Source organism: Melanaphis sacchari, unplaced genomic scaffold, assembly GCF_002803265.2.
Source record: "Melanaphis sacchari strain LSU unplaced genomic scaffold, SCAv2.0 Contig29_pilon_pilon, whole genome shotgun sequence".
NCBI lineage: Eukaryota > Metazoa > Arthropoda > Insecta > Hemiptera > Aphididae > Melanaphis > Melanaphis sacchari.
Window position 1 is genome coordinate 1079608 of NW_020271172.1, and position 24685 is coordinate 1104292.

General features: G+C 26.6%; 2 protein-coding genes across 2 annotated transcripts; both read left to right on the forward strand.

Moving 5' to 3' along the window:
* Window positions 1-8898: 8898 nt before the first annotated feature.
* Window positions 8899-10206, forward strand: LOC112595746 (proteoglycan 4-like). Its single transcript, XM_025341045.1, has one exon. It carries the CDS (start codon window positions 8899-8901, stop codon window positions 10204-10206), a length of 1308 nt encoding a protein of 435 aa, XP_025196830.1.
* Window positions 10207-20376: 10170 nt separating this feature from the next.
* On the forward strand, window positions 20377-24099 carry LOC112595768. Its single transcript, XM_025341076.1, has 6 exons — window positions 20377-20479; window positions 20641-20915; window positions 21021-21335; window positions 21403-21818; window positions 23310-23628; window positions 23947-24099. The coding sequence occupies exons 1-6, from the start codon at window positions 20377-20379 to the stop codon at window positions 24097-24099; spliced, it is 1581 nt and encodes a 526-aa protein (XP_025196861.1).
* Window positions 24100-24685: the final 586 nt, after the last annotated feature.

The window sequence follows — 24685 nt, forward strand, 5'->3', positions numbered from 1 at the left end:
GTTTTAATAAAATCTAAGTTGATGATTGTTTTTCAAATTTACTAATATTATACACTATGCATTTTTTCCGTTTTATTTTGAAAATAATGTTTTATTCTACATAATATAGTACTGATAGTCGACTATTAGAGAGAATTGATTTATTATCGAATTTATAAGTAAGAACATTATCTTCGTTAATAGTACCCAATATGGGTTATTTTGATATTTTCATTTTAAAACTAGTTGAAAATCATGATTCATGAGCATAGTATAGGTACTTTAAAATGAAAAAAACATTTTAATCGCCTTTCAATTAAATGCCATTTAGTATCACAGAAAATATCGATTCATTACAGTCGAGTTCAAGTATAACAAATAAAAAGGATTTCACTCTTAATATTATAATATTATTGTTATATAATATAGTAATATACGAGTACATTGTACAATGTACACAATAAACAACTAACAAGTACGTCGTCGCTTAGTGGCTCACAAGGAAATGTTGAAAACACAATGTTAAGTAAAGTATATACCACTCAACGCTTCATTTTTTATTTATGAGCATAATCGTTGTTTTGCTTAACTCGATATTTATGTTCATAAAATATTTATTTCAAAACATATTTTACTTATAACAAAATCTAAATATTTTAGAATGGCTTGGTGTTTTAATAATCAAATATTCAAACTAATCAATAAATTACTGTGGTTAACAGAAATAATTATTATAGTTTAAATAAATTATGAGCTTGCCCGTGGCTTCAGTAATTATTATTTATTAACTTTCACCCCCATCGACACTTGCTGTAGGTTGTGTACTCGACAACTGTAGTCGCTTCAATCATAACAGGTCGTATTTAATATTTAATTTTCGGCCTTTTTACAGGAAATTCGGAAAACTGTAATATATACGGGCGTATCTTCGAAAACAATCATGTTGTTGATAATAATAATATTGTATTACAAAAAAAAAAAAAAAAAATTGTTATTAACCTAATTAACAAATATATCGTAGTGACGTAGTGTTTATGGCATAAACTATGTATGCTCGCGGATGGTTACTATTAATAAAAGAAAAATAAATAAATATTGAATTACATACACATGAGTGGTGTAAAAACTGTAAGGTTGATTTTTTTGTGTTTTGAAAACAGTATATTTGACTGTGTCTTTTCGGCAAGGTTTTTACTGTACAGTGATTTCTCTTTGCCTTCTGCACTGAGTACATTATATTGTATCGAGTATATGTGGGTGGCATAAGGTACCCCTCTCTATATAATATGAAGTGCTTCGCCAGATTGTAATTTTAGGATAGAATCGAACCCCTAGTGTTTAGATAATCCCTTTGTTATTCGGATGGACTTACATCGTACGTCCGGTCGAATCAACAAAAAAAAAAAAAGAGAGAAAATGATTTCACATATCTACCGGACTCAACACTATATTTGTATTGACTATTGTCATGAAGCTACATATGTGTTTGGTCTTAAGCCACCCCGAGACCCAAATATATCACCAAAATAAAATAAAACCATTTACAAATGTTCCTTGACATCTAACATGTCTATATGTTTTGTGACAGATTATTTATTATCTTCTTCTTTTCTCTTCGTATTATACCTACATGGCTTAACTTATAACCATATGGCTATTGTAATTATGATTATATTATAATATTGAAATCAGTGATCTCGCCATGGTCAACATCCGGGATACCGCATTTCGTATTGCAAAACGATAAAGATATAAGACTTATACATAAAAAGTTGTATAAAATTGTTAAAATTATAAAATATCATTACCGTAGGTTAATGATCAGATTATAACTATATAGTTGCATAGATACGATATTCTTCTTGAAAGAAGGGAGTACTTCACATTTAATATTTTATTTTGTTGTGTTTTCCTATAAAAATATTAGTAAAGTAAATGTAAATTAATTTTAAACTTAAAAGTCATTTTTCTTTTTTTTTTAACTTGTAAAGAATAAAGATACAAGTTAAACAAATAGTGTAGTAACTAGTAATATAATATATTATAATATATCGCTTCATGTATATTCGTATACAGGTATACTTCACTGTAATTGATAATGAAATCCAACAAAATAATTAAACTATAATAATTAATTTTTTTTTATTTAATAGTCTACAATTTTTCCGAAGTGATAACTTCTGGTAAAACATTTTACTCTTTTTTTTTTTTACTTATAACAAGTCAATTTATTGAATAATAATCAAATTCAATAGTATATAATATAATTAATTACACACATAAATATTATTAAATTAGTATTAAATAGTAAGAACAAAAATATTAAAGTTAACCATTATATTATTTTATCGGGTAGTATAATATAGTAGAAAGTATAGTATTTAATAATTAATATCAATATCATAAGTAAAATAATGTGATAATTAGATACTTAAGCTTTACAATATTCATACTTTAAATATCAAAAAAAAAAAAAAATTATATTTCAATTATTTATCCAATAGTGATAAGTGTTAATACATAATAATCATATTCATTGATTATTGCTAACACACAAATAGATTATTTTTTTATTATTAGAAAAATATAATATTATGAATTATTAATTAATGACGGCTTATTAATATATAAACATACATTTAATTCTTAATAAATTAATTACATTTCTCTTTTTTCAATAATGATTATCCCTACATAGATACGCGTGTACGAAGGTGATGAAGGTTAGGAGTTCGACCATTGCCGTAAGTACGACCAGGACAGTGTAGGAAGTTCCGTATACCGGCTTAGAAATAAAAATAATATATTTGTTCGTTAATAATGTCAAATGGCAATTTTTCATGTTATAATATAGGTTTTTTTTATCTAGGATAAAAATATATTCCATTATCCTATTATATTATATAAAAATTAGAAAAAATAATTTACTTTATTATTTAGGTATACGATATATTTACAGAAGCGTTCGGGATTTCAATTACTCGACTCGTATCGTTATACAGTAGTTATTTCCTAGTATAATTATTGGGCGGGGTTCCTATAATTTTACGCAGCAGTTATAAAAACGCCGCAGTGAGCTATCATAAATATTTTTAGAAATGGATTTCCTGATACCAAACTTTCGATAATTATGTTTTGTTTTTGACGCTTTCCAAGCTTCAATTACCGCTACACGTCACTGAGTTCGACAACTCTCTCTCCGTGTCTAAAATATCAGGAAAATTATTACGTGTTATTGTTTTTTATAGAGTAATAGTGATTTCTGTCAACGAAATTCTTATTACATAAATAAGTACGAAAAAACCTAAAACTTACTATTTTAAAACACAATATGAATATACATTTGTATAATTTTATAACAACAATAATTTATTTTTTAGAAAAAACGGGCGTGATCCTTATATAGTGCAATAAGTAGGTATACTATATTATGATATTAAAAAGATCAATAATACAATATGAAAAATTAAATTATTAATAATGATACAAACTATACCAAGTAAATAATAACTCGCATTTCGTAATCAATTATAATTTAAGTCGTTTAAGAGCATGTCAGCCAACTATTTATTTTCTCTCTATAGCCCACAGTCCACAGTCCACTCTTAAAATATAGACAAAACTCATTCACTTAATATAATTTTTCAAATATATTTTAGTTATTTTAGAGTAAATCTACCGATCACACAAATAATAGAAAATTTTTGATGGGTTGACATGATAATCTATACGTCTAAATAACGTCTCGAGACAATGCATTATTTATTTTAACTTACAACAGTCTTATTTTATTTTTCAAATAATAATAAAATATAAAATCGGTATATTAGTCCCTTTAAATTATTATTGAAAATGAAGATATTCAATAAGTAATTCTAGATTGGTCCTACTTAAAATTTTTTTTATATTTAAATACCATTAAACGATATTACGCGAATGCTTTTTTTCTGTGTTGGTCTAGGAGAGAAAATAAATATTTCGTTGACAATCTATTTTCTATTCGGCTGAATTATAATTTATTGATTATTATATTTCGAATAATATTATTAGCTATTATTACTTCAAAAACTTATACCAAAATACTGTTGACTAGTGTATGAATAAATAAAATTAATCTAAATATATCGATATGTTGATCAAAAAAATATAGGTACGTAGCGTGATTAGTAGCCTTAACTGTCAAGTCGCTACGAATAATATTATTTATGAAATTATACGTATGGTGAGCACTTTGTATTTAATGTTAAACTTTTTTTACTCGTGAAAAAAAAATGTTTTTACAAAATAAAAATAAATCTAAAAAATATGGACAAAAAATTCCACCTATTTATATACCTTTTTACGTAATATAAAACCGCTGACTAAGCTGAAAAAACTCGATCAAATTTTTTCGATAATAATATTTCAAATAAATATTAGTATTATTTAACTTATAACTTTATTATTATCTATAGTAAGTAACAAAATAATTTAGAGATTTTGGTAATTTTGATGAATTTCTTATTTTTCATATATTATTATATTTCTATTTTCATGCTGGTTTATATTATATATTAATTTTCCTTGGTATTTTTAAAATCATAAGTATTTTATCCGTCCATTAAATCTTATGGACTTAAAGAATATTTATAAAAAAAAAAAAATATTATAATATTCTTTTTTTAGTTTTCAGTAATTAATATTAAAGGAACGTCTTTACAATTTTCTAATGTAGGTATGAATAATAATATAAAACATTCTAAGAATTTTAAACTATAAAATAATATGGCAATTTTAGCAAATTTGACTAATTTCATGTATAGAAAAGAAATAAAAATTTAAATATTAAATGAATACCTACGTCAAAGGTCTACGGTTGTTTGTATAATTATATTATATAAAAAAAAAAAAAAAAAAAGATAATCAATTTTAATAATAATTGGCTTTACATAAAATTACCAGTTTTCTCAGGTTGTATTATTATTTTTATCGATTATTCATATGAATACTTGGAATTTTGCTATCTGAACAAAATACACATCATCAATATCCGAAATAATAAAGGAAAATAAAATTTTCTCGATTTAAAATTTGATGTGTCATACGTTGTAAATAATATCGTGAAGTATATTAACCGGAGTTGCCCGATAACGGCTCGAATTCTGGTAGTCGTATTTTATTCCAAATATAAATATTCCGATTACATCCAAACACATATCGGTTTACAAAATAGCTTACAATTATTGAATAAAGTAAATATTTTAGATATTTATGTATTGGGCGTATTTTTATTTGAAATTCAAATACTTTTATATAAATATATTGAAAATTCAAAACAATTATTCGTCATTATAATATTTAATGATATACAACACCATTTTTCAATTTCATTTGTTAATTGCTTATGAAATCGAAATTCATACTTAAATATTATCAATATTTGTTTATTTTTTTCACTAAATATTTCGTAAATTTCCATCATTTTCACTTTGTACTACCAAACCTATCGGACGCAATCGGGATAGGTGAAAAGGTAAAAAGGTTAATTTGGGCCGCAATCGGGCGACGCCCGTCTTAATTGAATACTAATATATTGAGTTACTCAGTTTTTCGATTCATTTATATTACCGTCGCGCGTCAATGACATAAATCTGTGACCGTTATATTATTACCAAACAAGATTACGGTTTCACATTCTATGACGACATGATTATTTAACGACTTGATATTTGATTACCATTTTGTTTTACCGGCAGGTATAGCGAGAATCCTATATCAGACTCATCTGCAGTATTCTTCTTGGGAAGCGTTACGTAAAAAGAAGTAGTATTTTAAAAAAAGGTATTATATTTATATATTGATTTTTTTAAGTGTATGAAAAGTTTTTACAAAAATGATTATTATTACTATATTTTCTGATCATACATTATTATTCTTTTAATCCGATAAAACCAATATGTATCTATTGATTACATATACCTATATGCAAAAAAAGACAATATGGGGGGTTTTGATATACGAGCCTCACCTTGATAACTAACTTTGTTGAATGTATGTATAATAATATTATGTATAAAGTTAGTAAGTATATGTCAACAACGTTCACGTAATAATATAGTGACAAGAATTTTGTGTATTGCTAATATTTACTTTCTATTGATTAATTTATAATGTTATTTTTGTGAATTATTTTTATTATCATTTTAACATTACCATATTATAACACTGTTGACTTGTGTCCGCCTGTTTCCACTGAATTACTCCACTACATACCTACTAAGTCAATTACAGTTGTTTTTATATTATATCCGTCAACTGAGAGTTTACCAATTAGGCTTAAAATTATTATTTTATACACCGATTGCGCTGTATACATTTTAGGGTCGATAGACCAATTGCGCTCAAAACAATAAAAAATATTAAATGAAAACTTATTAGTAAGTTATAATTATATAATAAATTAATACACACATCGATTATAGTTAGATTTTAAAAGTACCGTTTCACTTTCATCAAACAATAAATTTTAAAGATACGATTTAACTGTACACCTCCACTTAATTCCATTTTTTGATTTTAGTACATTTTTGAAACTTAAAATCATCGAGAAGTAACAACGATTTACTTTTTCACTAAATGTTGCTTAAAACAATCCATATTGTAATATAAAACCACTCAAACTAATACAAAAGAAAAAGATATAAGTAACAGCTATATCATCAATGAGTTATTCTATATAGTACAGTGTATATTATATTGTGCAATGAAACAATTAGGCTGATAAATATCCAACGATAATGAAAACTTATTTTCGTTTATCATTCAATTCATACTTGTACGATCAAATGTGCGTAATTATAATAATAATTAATAATGTTTTGTAAAATTCCTGATGATGTTATAAAATATATTATAACTAGTCATTTAAACTAGTAATCAATTAATCAATAAATAAGTTTTTAATTTTTAAACATTTTTGTATGTAGATTGTTTATGTCGATATTGATGGAATCAGATTGAACAATAATATTTTCACATTTGAAGATAGAAAAATTTAAATATAAGCGCAATTGGTACACAAACCCTAAACAAAAATTTTGTTTTAGGCGCGATTGGTCCATGCCCCATCAACTATGTCGATTAAAAAAATATTATGCCCGTAAACAGCCTGCAGATTTGTGGACGTATAGAAATAGTTTTTTGGCTAAATTAATATTTTTACGACCGAAATATAATATTACAATTTTAAATTTGACGATATTATCATCATTCAGGAGTACTTTCGAAAGTTTTGTTCGGAGGATGCCTAAGTGTTAGGTGGTCATTGCGAGAAGGAGAGCGTGCTTTTCTTCCCACTGGAAAATAAATGTATACACGGCTGTGTCGAAGTCACATCACACATATGCGCGTATAAATGTATTAATATTCATTTGAATAGTAATATAATAATATTGTAGAATATTACAATACCATTATTCATTGCATTAGACGTTAGTGATTGCGAGTCTTCGTGCAGCGATGTTCTTACGATCGAATGACTGCTGATGGCGGCGGGGTGACGAGGGGTTCTCAGGCGGCGGCAGGTAGCTATCATCTCTGTGGCCGCCGCCGTCACGTTCACGTGCAATTTCGGTACAGCACGTGCGCGTGCACGAGTCGCTCAGATAAAAAACGTCATGACGATAAATACTTGTCCAAACTTCTCATCTCAAACGAAAATTGAACAACTTGGGCGGGTACACATCCGTGAAAGTATTTAAAACAATTCAATGGAAAAATTTTTAAAAAGTTTTACAGTTTCATTAAAAACTTGGTACATAAAAAAGGCCTGTTGATTTATATTCATATAAGGAGGTTAGGTATAGGCACTCTTGATTATAAACGATGTATTGTACACAGTTTATTACGATAAAAATTCGCTGTCATTGCCCGTTTTTCTCAATATACTATTGATAGTCAGGCTATTATTTTTTTACAGTGGCTTTTACAATAATATGATGCATGCGAAATTATATCGCCTTAGTAGCTAGTGCGTCCGAATACTTTTATTTTTGAATGGCGCCTGGACCAATTCATTTCTATTTTTGATCGTAATATTTTCGAGTAGTGAACTATTAATTTTTTTAAATACACATCGTATACAGAGGTAGATATGTATTTATTTACCGAATGGTTATTGAATTTTGTATTTAGAGTTTAAAATATTGTATGCTCAGTAAATGTTTACTACACTCTCATGCATTAGTTAAAGATTATTATACAGCCTACGACTGATTGAAAAAATAGACAATTATATATTATAACGTCCCGGGTTCCTTTTAATATTTTTATTAAATATTTTATAGCTGTTCACTTTCTATTTTCTTTTCTTTTTTCTTTTAATCTACCCCCAAATGGCTTAACATGATTTAATACGGCACCAAATCGGAGGGACTAAATTATATAACATATATAATATAGATATATCGCGTATAAATACGTAGTGAAAAAATGTCAAAGTAGATCAACACCCAGACTCCCCACCACGCACTGCGTGTACACCACTGTCAAAACGTATAAATGAGTAGGCGGTACGAACGGTACAGCATATTATAACGTATACCTAATGTACCTACCTGTACATTGTCTTGGCGGATGCGATGTCGCAAATCGTTATAACGGAAGTCGATTTTCAATATCGTCTATTACAATCGGATCGATTTCTACCATCAATAGAATAAAATTCCTGTAGACAATTTAGCGTTGTATTATGTTGGACCGTTGGACGTGAACACATGCCAGTCGTTCGACCATCTCCAAACGCGCATGTCACCCGCTCGGACCGTTACAATTACACAGGGCAGATAGTGCGATTTTTTTTCTCTCGTCGAATAACTCGTGTTTATTTTATAAACATTTATATTGTATTATTTAATTTAGTTTTCGATCTTCATTTTAAGAATGGATAACGATCGTACAAATGGTAATCCAGAACGGAAAAACGTCCGATTCGATCCGTACTTGGAACTAATGATCGTCGACGTGGATAAAGCGCCGAGCTGCACTTCTGATCTATCGCCAGAATCTTCTACGGTTCGTCAACGGGTTTTTCAGTACCAATTGGATGAGTTAAGGCGCTCGGAACCATCGCAGTTTCAGCAGCAGTCGAGTCCACCCCCGCTGCCGCCCAGGAACCGCGTAAACCCATTGACCAACATTAACAAAAGTGCCGGACTATCGTCGGGTATAACTCTAATACTATCAAAGAAGTCACCGGCGTCAGAATCGTCAAAGTCGAGGTGGAAAATAATATTTTATTTGAAGAAAAAGTCGCAACCGAAGACGAATTTCCAGCCGAAGACGAAATCCCAGCCGAAGACGAAGTCGCAGCCAAAGACAAAGTCGCAGTCAAAGACAAAGTCGCAACCACAACTGAAGCTGCCACCAAAACCGCCGACGCTGCTACCGAAACTGCAGCCGCTGCCGCACGTAAAAGCCTCATTTACGGTCACCAGTCGGGGTGTGCAGCATTTTAGACGCGACCCCGCGCTCGTGGACGGGCTACCCAGCTCCGCTAGCCCTGCCGCCAAAAGTAAAAACGCCGCACCGCAGTCCCGTTTTTTCAAAATGTTCAGCAAAAAACTGCTTGTACCGCCTACAACGCAGGCACCCCCTCCTCCGCAGCCGCAGCCACAACTACAATCGGAGCCGCAACCATCCACGTCAACGGCGCCGCTGCCAACCACATCAAAATCACCGCTGCCGCGACCGGAGCCGCAGCCATCCACGTCTACGGCGCCGCTGCCAACCACATCAACAGCACCACTGCTGCAACGAAAGCCGCAGCCATCCACGTCAAAATCACCGCTGCCGCGACCGGAGCCGCAGCCATCCACGTCAACGGCGCCGCTGCCAACCACATCAACAGCACCACCGCCGCAACGAAAGCCGCAGCCATCCACGTCTACGGCGCCGCTGCCAACCACATCAACAGCACCACTGCCGCAACGAAAGCCGCAACCATCCACGTCAACGGCGGCGATCGAGGTGGTGATAGAGCAGAAGACACCAGGGAAACATGACGATGTAGGCGAAAATGGCGGCGGCAAAAAACACAAAGGTAGCTGCAAAATACACAAAGGCCACTGCAAAAAGTGCGAGCGCGCAGACCGCAAAAACGGTGATGTCAAGAAAGAAGGCGACGACAATGACTTGGGAACGGAATGTTTGGCTTTCGCCGTCAAGTGCTTCGGATGCAACATCATGTGATTCACGGTATTCCTGACAACTATTTCAATGCTTATTAATATTTTTTAATCACAACATATTAATTTTTTTTAATAATTATTAATTAATAATACGTCATACAATGTATTTGTCATGTACTTTTTTTTTAATCATATGTTTTTTCGATAATTATCAAATTATTTAACTTTGAGCCACTTTTAATGTTGGCTATTCGGGCTATTCGCATTTATTTTTAACATTATCGTACTCGCGTTTTGGTCCGTCCGGAGCGTGTGCACAACAAAATTAATATTATTATTGTTATTATACATTTTTTTTTTTTAATATATCCAAAAATTATTTTGTGCCCGTATTTGTTGATTTAAATTTTTTTACTTGTGGTTACCTTTCCTATACTATTATAAGACTACTATTATGTATATATATTTACTTTACGGCAGTATTTCGTAATTATTATTACGAGTCAATGTGCCTGTTCGCAGTTTGCACAGTGGTTGGTTTAATCAGCCTAACAACAGCCGTACTACGATGGGTGTGAAGCGATGCAAGGTATATGTTTCATAAAGTGTTTTTGGATTTTTACTATCAAGCTTTTATTTAGGTATATTTGTAATAGAATATTTCAAAACAAAAAACCATTTCGATTGACAGTTAATTCGATTCCATACCGTGTCGGCCATTACACGTTATGTCGACGCATTAAAGTAGGTACCTACCGTGATTTCATGCGTATAATACGTCAAAGCGATATCACTCTTCTTATTATAATTTGTTGTTGTACACTTGTACAATAATAATAATAATAATACATAAGTACATAATGCTATACATTAAATATAGGTATATGTTGTCGCCACTTCAAATACAACAGTTAGGATTTTATTTGCAGCACTTCTCCAAGAACACTGGACAACTAAAATGCATAATCATACAGGTATAGTATCATCGAACAATTAAACCGCTGTTAACAATACTATTGTTTTATAACAAGTAAACGTAGGGGAACATATAGCATTGTGCATAAAGGTAAGTGTACCGTCAATAGTGATTAAAAATTGATAATGCATGTACTTACTTGCAGTGGTTTACTTTCAAATTTTTTGTGAGTAGAAGGGAGATCAAAAATAATTATATAATAATTTATATTAAAATAATTTTTATTGTAAAAAATAAATAATTTTATAATATTTATAATAAATATCTATAAGTTATGAATTAACAATTATTATTTTAATTTGGCACAAAATATATTTTTATTTTATTTTTTGATTCCCGGAGAGGGATCGAGTCTTGGATACATATGGGCGTTCTCGGGGGGGGGGGGGGGGGGCACTTTCCCCTTAGAATTTTAATTTTGTTATTTAATTGTAACAATTCAATGCAATAATGACGAAAAATAATAATGTTCTATAAATAAAATTTATAATAAAAATACCTAATTGTAATAATGACGATACATATAATAATGCACTATAAATAAAATGTATAGAAAAGTCTTCATTTATTTTTTTAATTAATTTTCCCCCTCTACAAAAATGTCTGAGGACGCCCATGCGGGTGCATGAAATATTTATAAAAATATTATCGAACTACTCATGAAGAACCTTGTATTCAATTTTCAAAATTTTTACTAAGTAAATATTTTTTTATCAACATAAATAAAAAAAAAAACTAAAAAAAAGTCGAATATGTCAAAACTTAAGAAGCGTATATAAACACGATTAGGTAAATTAGAAAAAATGCTTGGACTTGACCAAATTTACTAAAATTTCAAACATTTACAAATTATTTTGTAATTAAAAAATTTCTAAATTTTTAAATATTTTTAACTGGATATAAAAACATAATACATAGTCATCATAAGTTACTATTACTAGAGTTTTAACAAAATTATCTAGAAATTTTTCGTTATTTTTTTTTATACTTATATAAATGTCGATAAAAAAATTCTGCTCATTTAAAAATTTTTAAAATTTAATATAATTTCTCTCATAAGTTTTTTACACATCAATAAATTAAAAAATATCAGAAATATGTAAAGTCACGTGCATGGTTTTATTTTTTTTTTTTATTGAAAATAAGTTTAAGTCTACACATAATATGACTATGCATAGTTTTTAAAATATTTCGACTCTTTTTGAACTAATATAATATAGAACTTATTAAATAGGTATTTTTAGTATATTTTCTAAAACTATTGATAAAAGAAAATTTTACTCTCATCAAACAGTTTGAAAATTTAAAAAAGGTTCCTCCTCATAAGTATTAATCATGACCATTTCAAAATATAAAAGTTTAATTATTTATACAATATAAGTTAAAATCACGATTATTTGCATATTTTATAATATAAGCATAATATATTATTGTACTGAACTTCTAATTTTACAAAAAATTAACAGTTTAATTTTAAATATAAATAATTGTAAAAGGTTAAGGCTCCTATTCTAAATTATTAAAAGTAATATACACTTAACATAATATATATTATTTCCTGCATGTATATACAAAACCACACTATTGAAACTGGTTAACGAAAAAATTTACTATGTCGTACTTGTGTAAGACGGGACAACATTTGCGAGTGCAACGTCCTCTTAAGAAGAATTTATAAAATTTTTAATTAATTTTTATATTTAAGACTTAAATTTTGAATACAAATTTCTTAATAAATTATTTATGCTGTAACAAAAGTATCTAAAAAAATAAACTTGTTTTTTTTTTTTTTGTTCATACATATTAATAGTAGTATGTAATATACATTAATATTTGAGTTCAATTTCGGATTAAATTTGATAATTAAATAAATAATAAAAATTTTAATAATTTTTTTTTAATTCAAAAATATTTTTTAAGTAGGTTTGAAACTATAGCACATATTATTACACTTTTTTACATACAAAACATTTAGATTAATATTGTATGTTATTACATATTTTATTGTATAAACAATTATATTGTATTAGTACAGCAAAGGAACTGCCTATTTTTATTATTATTATTATTTAAAACAGTTCTATAACTTTTGAAACCTGAAGGTACTGACTTGAATTAATTTTCAAAACAGAAAAATTATTGTTTTTCTTCACTACAAAAACTGTTAAATATTAAACAAAAAGGTAAAAGAGAAAGAGCAGTTTATTGAAAAATAAATAGACTAAAATATTATTATGGTATTATTCGTAGTCACCACAGAATGCATTGATTATAGGTTCACGATCTCAGAAAAAATGTAGGTATTAAAATAACTACTGATGTACATTCAAATTTAAAATATTTTTAAATAATACTGGCAGCATTAGTAACTTTGGTATTATACTGATTTACCGCATTATGTTTATTTTTTCAAATTATTTTTCCTAATAATATTATTTTATATTAGTATTAAATTATCAATTGTTGATTTTTGTAAAACGTAGAAGATAATATCATAAAATATTATTGTGGACCTAGCTGAGTATTATATATTATCTGTTAACTTAGAAAAAATGCAATTATTTATAATGATAATAATTATTATTAATTTACATTTTTATCATAGTTACAATATTGTTTGATATAAAATACAAATGCAAACAATTTTAATAATAGTTATACCTCATTTTAATATAAGAAAAGTAAATTAATTGTTAATATTATAATATTTTTTTTAATTTGATAGGAGCGATGAATGTTTTGATTTTACTATAGTGTGTAGGTATGTATGTGTGTTTGTGCTTCTTTTTAATACGAATACACTATAAGTAGTTAAAAAATGCATCGATTTTTTAACTTTTAGAAAGGTTTTAAATTGCAAATTATATCTAGTTTTTACTTTAAAAAGTTTAAAATTAAAAATTACCATTATTAGACATTTTTTTTTCAATAAATATCAATTAAAAAATATTCACTGGGTCAAAATTCTGAAAATTTAATATGAGCTTCCAAAAATTTGTTTTCATATTATTTATATAAAATTACGTTTGCATAATTTTTATTATATACATTTGAAGTTAAAATTTTTACATAAAGTTATCAAAATCACGAAAACTACTAATTACAAGTATTTTTGAGTAAAACATTTGTAAAATCTTTAATTTTTATTAATAAGGTTTGAAAATGTAATATAATATTCCTCGTTAAGTATCTGATACTGGAGTTAAAATTCCAAAAATTATACATACATAATTATTATTATTTATGGATATTTGAAGAAATTCAAATTTGGACGAAATTACGTGTTTTATGATGAATAACGATTTATTTTATTATTTATCAAAAACATTATTCATTACTTGTGTGTTATAATAAATATAGGTAAATGTAATATTTTCCAGAAAAATTATAACAACCTACTGTAACACTAAAATAAAAGTAAATGACTTTAATAGATACATAAAAAAATATATTTCATGAAATATACTTTGTGATATAGGCTGACAGATCATTTTAGCTCAAAATCGTTTGTTTTGCATACAATAAAAATGTATCATTGAATTAAAATTTAATCCACCCATATGTGTGTTGAGTGAACTATATTATGCATAATGGTAATCCACTAGACACCTAATGTATATCAGAAGGTACTCAATTGCCTACCTTTTTTTCTTTTTTTTTTTCACTTATTTAAGTATTTATCTTCCTTATTGGTATTGATATAATATTGTAATTGAGTAAATTTGGTTGAAGACAAATTGGACGATCCATATGTGCTTGCAAGTTTTTAAGGCGTTCCTTTTTCTTGTTGACTGTTTTCATTGGTAGTAATATTATATGCTGCACTAAAACTTAATTTCAAGAAAATCTAATCAGAATTGATTTATAATAATAAACTTGTATAGGTACCTATTTATTTAAAAGTATTATTTTTTTATCTATTTACAGTCAAATAATATTATGTAGTTATTGTCTACAGTACTTAGTATACCATGTAATATAGAGTACTAGTATAATATATCTATAAACATTATATCATTATTTAAATAAATAAATAAATAGCCAAATATTGTATGAGCTGATCGATACAATCTCCGACGAATGGCGACAAAATACATATTAAATACAATAATGTACACACTCCTATTTACAATAGGTACCTACGTACACTTCGTACCGTTTGTCTATTATTTAATCTTCATACCACAACATCTAATACACAGAAAATAAAAGGTAAATAATTTATTATGAATTTATCACTTTAAAGTTTTTAAAATTTAAATGTTGAATTATTTTTAAAAACGTTTACATAATATTTTATGAGTACTTAATTGATACCTATATATAATTTTACTTATCATATAGTGTTTCATACTTAAAGCTTTGTATAATTTTCATTGTTTTTTTTTTCAATGTATATTTTTATTATCCTATATATACATATTTAATAAATTAGTGTGTAATCACTAATAATACTAATAACTATATAAACTATAATAATTAAAAAATATTAATGCAAAATGTATTTTTTTGGAAACTTCCAAAAAATTACTTTATTATAACTAAGTAGATCTTTATATCTAACAAATAGAACACAAATCGTTAGGGTTAATAATTGTTTCAAGTATATACCATTACAGATATAATGTAGTGTAAAGTTATAGGACTTATACTTTTTATAATATACTTAAATGATCTGTTGAACGTTGATATAAATGGAAACACTGTTCTATATATGTTGATGATACGAATATATTTTTTAATCAAGATAAAATAACAGATTCGTATTTATAAACTTAGATGCCGTAATAAATAAAGTTAAGTCTTGATTTGTTAATAAGCTATTATATAATTAAATTTAGATAAATCAAAATATATTAACTTAATTATAAATTTTAAAGAAATTTATACAATCTATAAAATATTTATTAGTCCATCAAACCTTAATAGTGAACATATGAAAAATGTCTTACTGCAAGTAAATTTAAATACCATGGTATAATTTTGGATAATAAATTTAAGTGGGATCAACTTATAAATGCATTAACAAAAACAATACGCATATTTCAACAAGCTATATTAGCTTATCGAAGGGTTGCAAATATTATGAACTCTTACTTTATTTAATTTTATATTATCCTACATAGTATTATATTATAGTTACGTAGTATAAGTTCGACACAGAAAATTATTTGCAAATAAACATATTATTAAATGCTTTTCAACTAAAATACATCAGAGAATTGAAAATTAAAACTTTTATATTGCATTTTGAAAGTATTTTAATAATTTTTAAGTCATTTTGATAATTTTCGCCACATATTTATTTATTCATTACAACATAAACTTTTGGATGAAATGAAATTTATAATTTAAAATTTTAGCTCAAAAAGTTTTGTTACAGCGATCATTTTATTATTTTTGTTTTATTTATGATTTCGATACGCAATAACGTCTTTATCTATCTATAGTGTGATTAACAAAATATATAGTGTACCTGGTACTAAAAAAAACACATATAATTTAATACAAATTTAATTATAAATTTTGGTGTGTTTTAAATGAATAATTAAGTCCCAAAAGTTATGTTTTTTACCATCCAATATTCAAAACCACCGTCAATACATCCATTAATTTTAATTTTTAATTTTTTTATAATTTAGAAAATAAAAGATAGTTGCTATTGCTGAGTAGCTTTTTCTCTCACGATTTTAAATAAATTATCTTGTGGCGAATATTCTAATGTTATCCCAAGAAACATTACAGACTGTATAGGTACATATTTTAATACGAGTAAAAAATTAAGTATAAAAAAAAAATAGCTTAATAGTGGTACCGTTATGCTGTAGATGAGGCGTCGAGTAGGTTTTATATTAAAGGTGCAGTGTTAAATTTGAATTAAATATAAGTGAGTAACTTTGACGAATTTGCTAAATTTATATTACGTTGTTCCACTTCAACAATTTTAGTAAATACATTAAAAGTTTTGTTATTACACGTCAATTTTGTTTCACTAGACATGAATTTTAAGTATTTTTTGTACATTTAGTCGTTAACTAAAAGCAATAAATTATCTCTCTGGCTAGTAACTAGTTTAATTTCATTAAATAACACTACAAACACTGTAATTTAAAGAACACTACGGAAGATTATTTTCGTCAAAGTATAAGACATACAAATACAGATATAATATAGAACATCTACTGATGATAATGATATGACAAATTGAGAATACTTACTCAGATAATATGAAGATAAAATTATTTTTAAGTATAATATTTTTTAAACGAACCAATTAACGCAACAAGCTAATATCAGTTTAGCAATAATCTATAAACATATGTCATCGCAACGGATGTTTGCGTGTTTAATGCAGGAAAGCCTTAACTATATGGCAGAGTTTCCATGTATACCAATAATTAGGAGTAAGAAAACAAAACTAGTAAAGTTTACATTAGATATTCTAGTAGAGCGCATACAATCGTCCGGATTATCTAAACAGCAAACGCTATAGGGATCCAATTTTTTTTTTTTTGATAAGATAAGTGAAATAAAAATTTATTATATAGATATAAAATAGTTTTTATACAATAAATAGGTATCTTTTAAAAATGAAAAATAACTTTACTTCCTAATAATCATTTAATGAATAAAATTAAAATTAAAAAAATTATGTAATAGAATCTATGTATTTTATAATTATATTTAAGAGTGGTTAATTTCTTAGTACCTCTCCAAAGAGGTTTTGAAGGGATTCGATATTAATTTTTTCGAAATGTAGCGTATTACTTTATCATGTGGTTTGTTAAAAATTATTAAAATGTTTTGAATGCAACACGCGATTGCAGCCCTACAAAATTAACGTACGATATTTATATAATCGAATACTGTTGATTGCACCTTGGCATAAAGAACCTCGTTTTAACATTTCAGGTTTTTTACTTAGAAAAATAATCTATATCGATATAAATACAATTTTAAGTCTGTATATGATCTACATTATACGGTACTTCATAGTTATATATAGTTTTATATATATATATATATAAGTATACATAAATCAAATAATATATGTACATTATAATAATTATTATAAAATATAACATATACGCATGACTTCCACCCGTCCATCTATCAGTCTTATCAGTCTGTAGATACGAAGAGACAGAAAAATAAGAAGCAATAAGCACGTTTTCGCGGAGATATTAAGAGCAGCGAACTGCAGTTAATTAAAAATCGTTTTGGCAATAATTTCATTACTATTTACTAAAATATTCGCATCTATTGAAAATCGAATTTTTCAACAGCTTAATGTTTCTATAGTAAGTATTCCTGGTATTACAAACATCTTTTCAGATTGTTTTGACTGTAAAAAAAACTTTATAAATCATAATTATGTGGTATCATTAAATAACAGTCAGCTAACCGTTTATTTTCGTTGCCTCCACGAAAACTCGCTTATAGTTTGTTCATCATTTATATTTATCATATTTGAAATTATATTTTACGAATGGTTGTCAGCTATATAATTTTTATATTTGCTTCTTTGTGCATTAGATTCCTATACTCGAAAACTTATTTCATTTTTGCCCCTTTCTTACTACACAGCGCAGACTCACACGCACGTGTACAGAGCCTTTGTCAGCCAACATCACAAATATATTTCCTGATATGTTTTTAGATTCTGAGAATCTGAAAGGACCTATAATTCATCGACGAGAAACGTATTGATTTTACAATTATATGTACCTATATGTGCGCGCGTCTGTAATATGTATAGGTAGGTACCTATACAATAATAGTAGTCTAAAAAAGGCTTCAATTTACAACTTATTTAAAGGTGATTTCGGATACTAAATTAAATTTGATTTATACTTTAAAGAGGTCAAAATAAAAATTATCAATATTTTCCAAAATAATCGGGAAAAAAAAAAATAAAAAAAAAAATTTTTGATGTAAATCTAATTTTTGAGAAACTCGATTTTTTTTTTTTTCTTGATAAACTCGAAAATAATTTACTGTATATATATATACTTGAAATATTCATCATTTTTTTAATTGATAATCTTCTATGCATGATTACATTTTTAAAAATTTTCTTTTGTTTTTAAGTATATATGGTCATTTTAAATTTATTTTATGAATGTCGATAAAAAATAATAAACTAAGTAAAAAAGCTAGAAAATTTAAGAAAGGGCTCCTTATTAGTTTTTCATATACAAGTTAAAAATACTAAAAATACCTAGGTACCTACTTATAATTTATTTTTATAATAATTTAAAACTCTAATTTGGACGAAATCAGAATTAAATAGTATTATTAAGTATGTCATAAATACACTTTTATTCTTGTAATTAAATCAAAGACTTGAAATGGCATGTAATATGCTAAGTGCTATACGCCATTTTAAATTTAATAAATAAAAAAAATCATTATTCACGGAAATATCAAAATATTTTTTAATTATAATACGTACCTACATATAAATTATAATATAAACATTTAGTATAAATTTTAAGTAGCTACAGTTATTTGTTTTTTAAATACAATAAAATGTTAAAAATTGATAAAAGAGAAAGTGTTATTTTTTACATATTGAATATCCAATGTTTTAAAAGTTTGAATTTCAAACGCTCAAAACAAATTAATGTTACTGTCTGATAATTATTCTTTTTTTAAAGTTATAGATAGAAAATTTGTTGTAAATTTTCAAATTACAAAATAGTTTATACATTTTTGAGATTTTATCAAATTTCTGTGTTAAATCACTCATAAAAATATATTTAAATTCGATATTTTTAATATTTTTTGATGTTATATAAAAAACTCATGAAGCACTTTGTATTAAATTTTCAACCTTACTTACTCGTAAACTAAAATTGTAAAAAAAGTACAAATTAAAACTATTTAAAAATGAACACCCATCTACATTGCGTTATATAGGATAAATCGAAAATCTTTTTAAAATATTTCTGAATAAAAACTTTAATTTTTTTATATTATTTTATAAACAAAAAATCGACGAAATTCCAAAAAGTTATAATTATATTATTTTAATAAAAAATATGTTTTATATTTAAATACATATTTGTCAAACTGTATTTTTATTGTGTTATATAATATGCAATAAATTGTTACCATGTTATTGAATAAACAAACAACAATAAATAAAATTATTTTTATAACATTTTACCAAAATTTACAATTTTAAAAACGTTGGAAGTGATATATATATACATATATATATTAATTTTACAACTATTTTATTTTACCAAAATGTTTCGTAATGAAGTTACAGGCCCTAAATTATGGTTTAATGAAATATGGGCTACAAAATCTATAGCTAAAAGAGAATTTCAAAAAAATAATTATGAAATAGGTAAGTTACTTTATTTTTAATAATAATTAATGTATGCTATAATTATACATATATAAAAATATATATCATATAATATATATATTATACATGTATATTGTTATAGCGTTTAATTGTTGTTAATTATTTATTTAAAAAAACCTTCAAACATAATTATATTTTAGCTGCTCAATACTGTGAAAAAGTATTAGCTGTGTCTAATAATGATTTAAACACTAGAATCCTTCTGAGCAAATGTCAACAGAACTTGTTTCAACCAAAATTGGCGTACGCAAATCATATGTTAGCAGAAGCTCAATCTCCTAATAAATTATCAGTGTTAGAGAATAAAGCAAGTGTAATGCTAGAAAATGAAGAATTTGAAAAAAGTTTAATAACATATTTAAACTTAGTAAAAACAAAGGTCCAGCCTTTAGATTTTGCATTGGGAGTTCTAAAGGTATTTTCTGTAATACAAATATAAAATTGTACAGGTTTATTTTTTTTTTCAAAACTAATAAGGTAATATAATTATAAAATACGAGTATATAAACAATAATTTTAGGTAACGCAAATAATAAACAATTCAACAAATTTAAGTAAAGGAAAATATAGAAAACGTTGTTTGGGAAATACAGTAATGAGGTTGGCAAAATTGGGGGGTTTGGATAACACAGAAGCCTTGCACTCAATACTTTCCAAAACAAAACTTACGTGCAAAAAACGAATTCAATCATTTTATCTTGGTCGTTTAGCACGAGATAAAAGATTCTTTGAAGAAGTACTCGAGTCCGGTGGTCCTAAACGGCCATTTTACAAAGCAGAAAAGAAATTATTAAATAACATGAAACGAGTTGTCGACTCATTAGACGTAGCTTATGTGAGTAGAATGAACATATAAAATGTTTATTTTTGACTACAATAATATTTATAATTTTTAATTTTAGGAACAATTGTATAAAAGAAAACAAATATTTATCTATAAATGTGAAAAGCCTAAAATGAAAGGTGATAGACTTTCAACTCAAATTAATAATTCAAAACTTGTAAAAGATATGAAACATCTTATGATTTGTAAATATTTAAACCTTATCATTCAACTACTAATAAAAAATCAAATTAAAGAAGCCAAATTAAAAACGGAGCTAATGATAGAGTTTATGGAGAAAAATTCTTATAACTCCCACAGTATTTTAGATACGATTTACCAAAGCTTTGGAATAGCGCAATATGTACTATTTCAAAACATAAGTCAGTGGAACATGGAAAAAAATCATCAAAGAATGCTAATTTTTTTAGGAGCTACCAAAAGTAACATACCACTCCAGGAATCGTTATTTGGATCAAATGAAATAAATCCAAAGTACGGCCGAATATGATAAATTTCTATGAATAATTAAAATAATATATAAATATAGGCTTTTCAGCCTTAGAGTACTCAAATAGTTGCACTATGAAAAATACATGGGCATAAATGATACTTCACCTCAAATAATAAATAATTATTTATAGTACCTATTTATTAACTATTTATGACAAATAACACTTATTTTACTAATTATTTTAAATCTTAAATTTATGAATATATAAGGTATAATATTTATAGTATTTAAGCTGAGGCTATACACGGCGTTTTCCGTCGCATTTCGTACGCCACGTTTTCCGTCGGATTAGCTATACAAGGCGTATCCGTCAAGCGTATTTCGCCGCGGATATTTGTACAATATCTAAAAAAAATGATAAACCCAATAATTATTGTATCAATAATATAAATATTGCATCATCGCAATCGAATAGCACAAATTATTAATTAATAATAGACATTCATCGATCGATCATTTGCAGTAGTTAGTTCGTAGGACAAGGTTTACTGTTTACTACTTTTTTGACGACACTACAAATTGAACTTTTTTACGATTGTTATTTACAACATTTTTTTTTAACAAAACATAATTATACCACCATTAATTAAAATTAAGTAACCAACCACAAGTTATAAACACCAATTACTAATTAAAATAATGTATTCACTTAAATGGTACTTTTTAAATAGATATGAAATATATAATCTATTTATTATTTATTTATATTATTTATTGAGTAAATTAATTAAAGCAAATAGATAAAATATTGAATATTCGCGTAAAATTATTGTAATCATTATTGTTATTATTGTAATTATTGTGTAAACGCGACGTTTTCCGGCACCAGTATAGCCCATCCTAATTTAAAACAATGTAAAATTAGAAGTTGGCGTTTTTATTATTCCAGCGTTTGTCCGCCAAAACGCAAGCCGGCCGGCGTTTTCCGCCGCGGATTAAAACGCGGCGTATTACGTCCGTCGTGTATAGCTACTCCGATATAAACAAACGCATTTTCAATTCGACGGAAAACGCCGTGTATAGCGCCAGCCTTAGACATTACATTTTTGTCGAAAACTTTTTAAAAACTTAATAATATACATATTATAGACTTAAATATATTTAATTATAATAATATGATTTACTTTTAATAAAATAATTGAAGCTTATAAATAATTTTCTTACTTACCAAAACAAACTCACGTTCCTTTAAATCATATATTTTATTATTTACGAGTAGGTAGTAAATAACAAACAAAAGTATAGTGTTATCAAACGTTATTAATTATAACGTATGTATTATCCAGGGAATTTATGTATTTCTTGGATCATAAAATCACGATCGTAAACTTTTAATCATAGGCTAGGTTTAAGTACGTATTATGACCATACTTTAAGAATAATTGATTATCATATTATTTAACATGCACTGTCATAGACATCTTAATAATTTGTTCAATTCTTTGTAATTATATTGATTACTTATTTTACAGAAGAGCTATAAATAAATTACGTGCCCGTTTGGAAAAATCGGAGTCAATGATAGAAAAAATTTTTATATATTACGAAAAAGCCAAATGTTATATCAATATGGGTTATGGTAACCTTAAAAACGCTCGAAATAAAGCTACTATATGTTTACAATTAGCTAAAGAAATTAATAATCATACGTGGATTGTGAACGCATTAATTTTACTCGTATCAATTGAATTTCAATTAGATAATAAGCCTAAGTGTTGTCACGTATTATATAAGGCTATTGCAATTGCGTATAAGCTCCAGGTGCCCGGAGTTTTAATGTTTTTGGAAAAGGTTGGCAAATATTATATGAACATTATATTTGTAAGACCAATTATTATTTTATAGCTCTATTTGATACCATAAAAAATTTTCAACGTAAAGTTTGATTACGGCATAGTAATATATAAAACGATATAAATGAAAATAAAATAATTTGAATTAGCAGTAGGTATTTAATATAAATAATAATAAATGAGTTTAAAATAGTAATGACAATAGTTAAAACTATGTTATTATAATAGTTTGGAAGTAGATAAAAATTAAAAATAATTAATTAGGTAACCATTTATTTTAAATGTACCTAATATCATTTGCTTTATTTTTTTAAAGGTGGCTAAAATGATTTTTGAAACTAATGCTATACATATTACCAGAACTGAGAAAAAGATAATGGATGTTTTGGATTTTATGCCAGACGTTTCAGCGAGAATGAATGCTATGTTTAAGTTTAAACGATTAATCACTATGCCAATAAATCTGTAGGTGTGCTAAGTCAAGAATGTCGATTATAAATTCTTAATAGCTCAAACAGCATATTATCGACAAAATTACTCTCATTATAAACATACTCGAATTTTGGTATTCGAAGATTATTTATACTGATAATAGTTAACTATAAGCAATTTTTTTCATTCATTAAACTATACTAAATATATTTTTTCTAGTGTGAAGTTGGTAACTGGACATCTGGTTTAAATAGTTAGGTTCTAATTAATCTATACCTACACAATATATAATTATTTGATACTTAGTTTATAACATGTATGACGTATGTGTAAAATAAATTAAAAATATTATTGGGCTGTCGTAATTATTAGAGTATCTGAAAATAGAACAAACAATAATTGTTGGAATTTTATTCATATACCTACTTTTAACATATTTATCAAATATAAGCTATAACGTATTGAACATTTAATAATATTAATTGGAAGTCTATTTTCGATTTATACATTTTGTGGAATTACAATACTTGGAATCATAATTAGATTTTAGATAATAAATACCTATCAATTATTCAAGTTTATATTTTTAATGAAATAAAACGCTGCGGTCCTCACTTATCGAA

Excerpts from the sequence above, each read along its gene's own strand:
- LOC112595746 (XM_025341045.1), top strand. The coding sequence starts at position 8,899 with ATGGATAACGATCGTACAAATGGTAATCCAGAACGGAAAAACGTCCGA.
- LOC112595768 (XM_025341076.1), top strand. The coding sequence starts at position 20,377 with ATGTTTCGTAATGAAGTTACAGGCCCTAAATTATGGTTTAATGAAATA. Across the intron at positions 20,480-20,640 it reads AAAAAATAATTATGAAATAG|CTGCTCAATACTGTGAAAAA; the intron begins GTAAGTTACTTT and ends ATTATATTTTAG. Across the intron at positions 21,336-21,402 it reads ACTCATTAGACGTAGCTTAT|GAACAATTGTATAAAAGAAA; the intron begins GTGAGTAGAATG and ends TTTTAATTTTAG.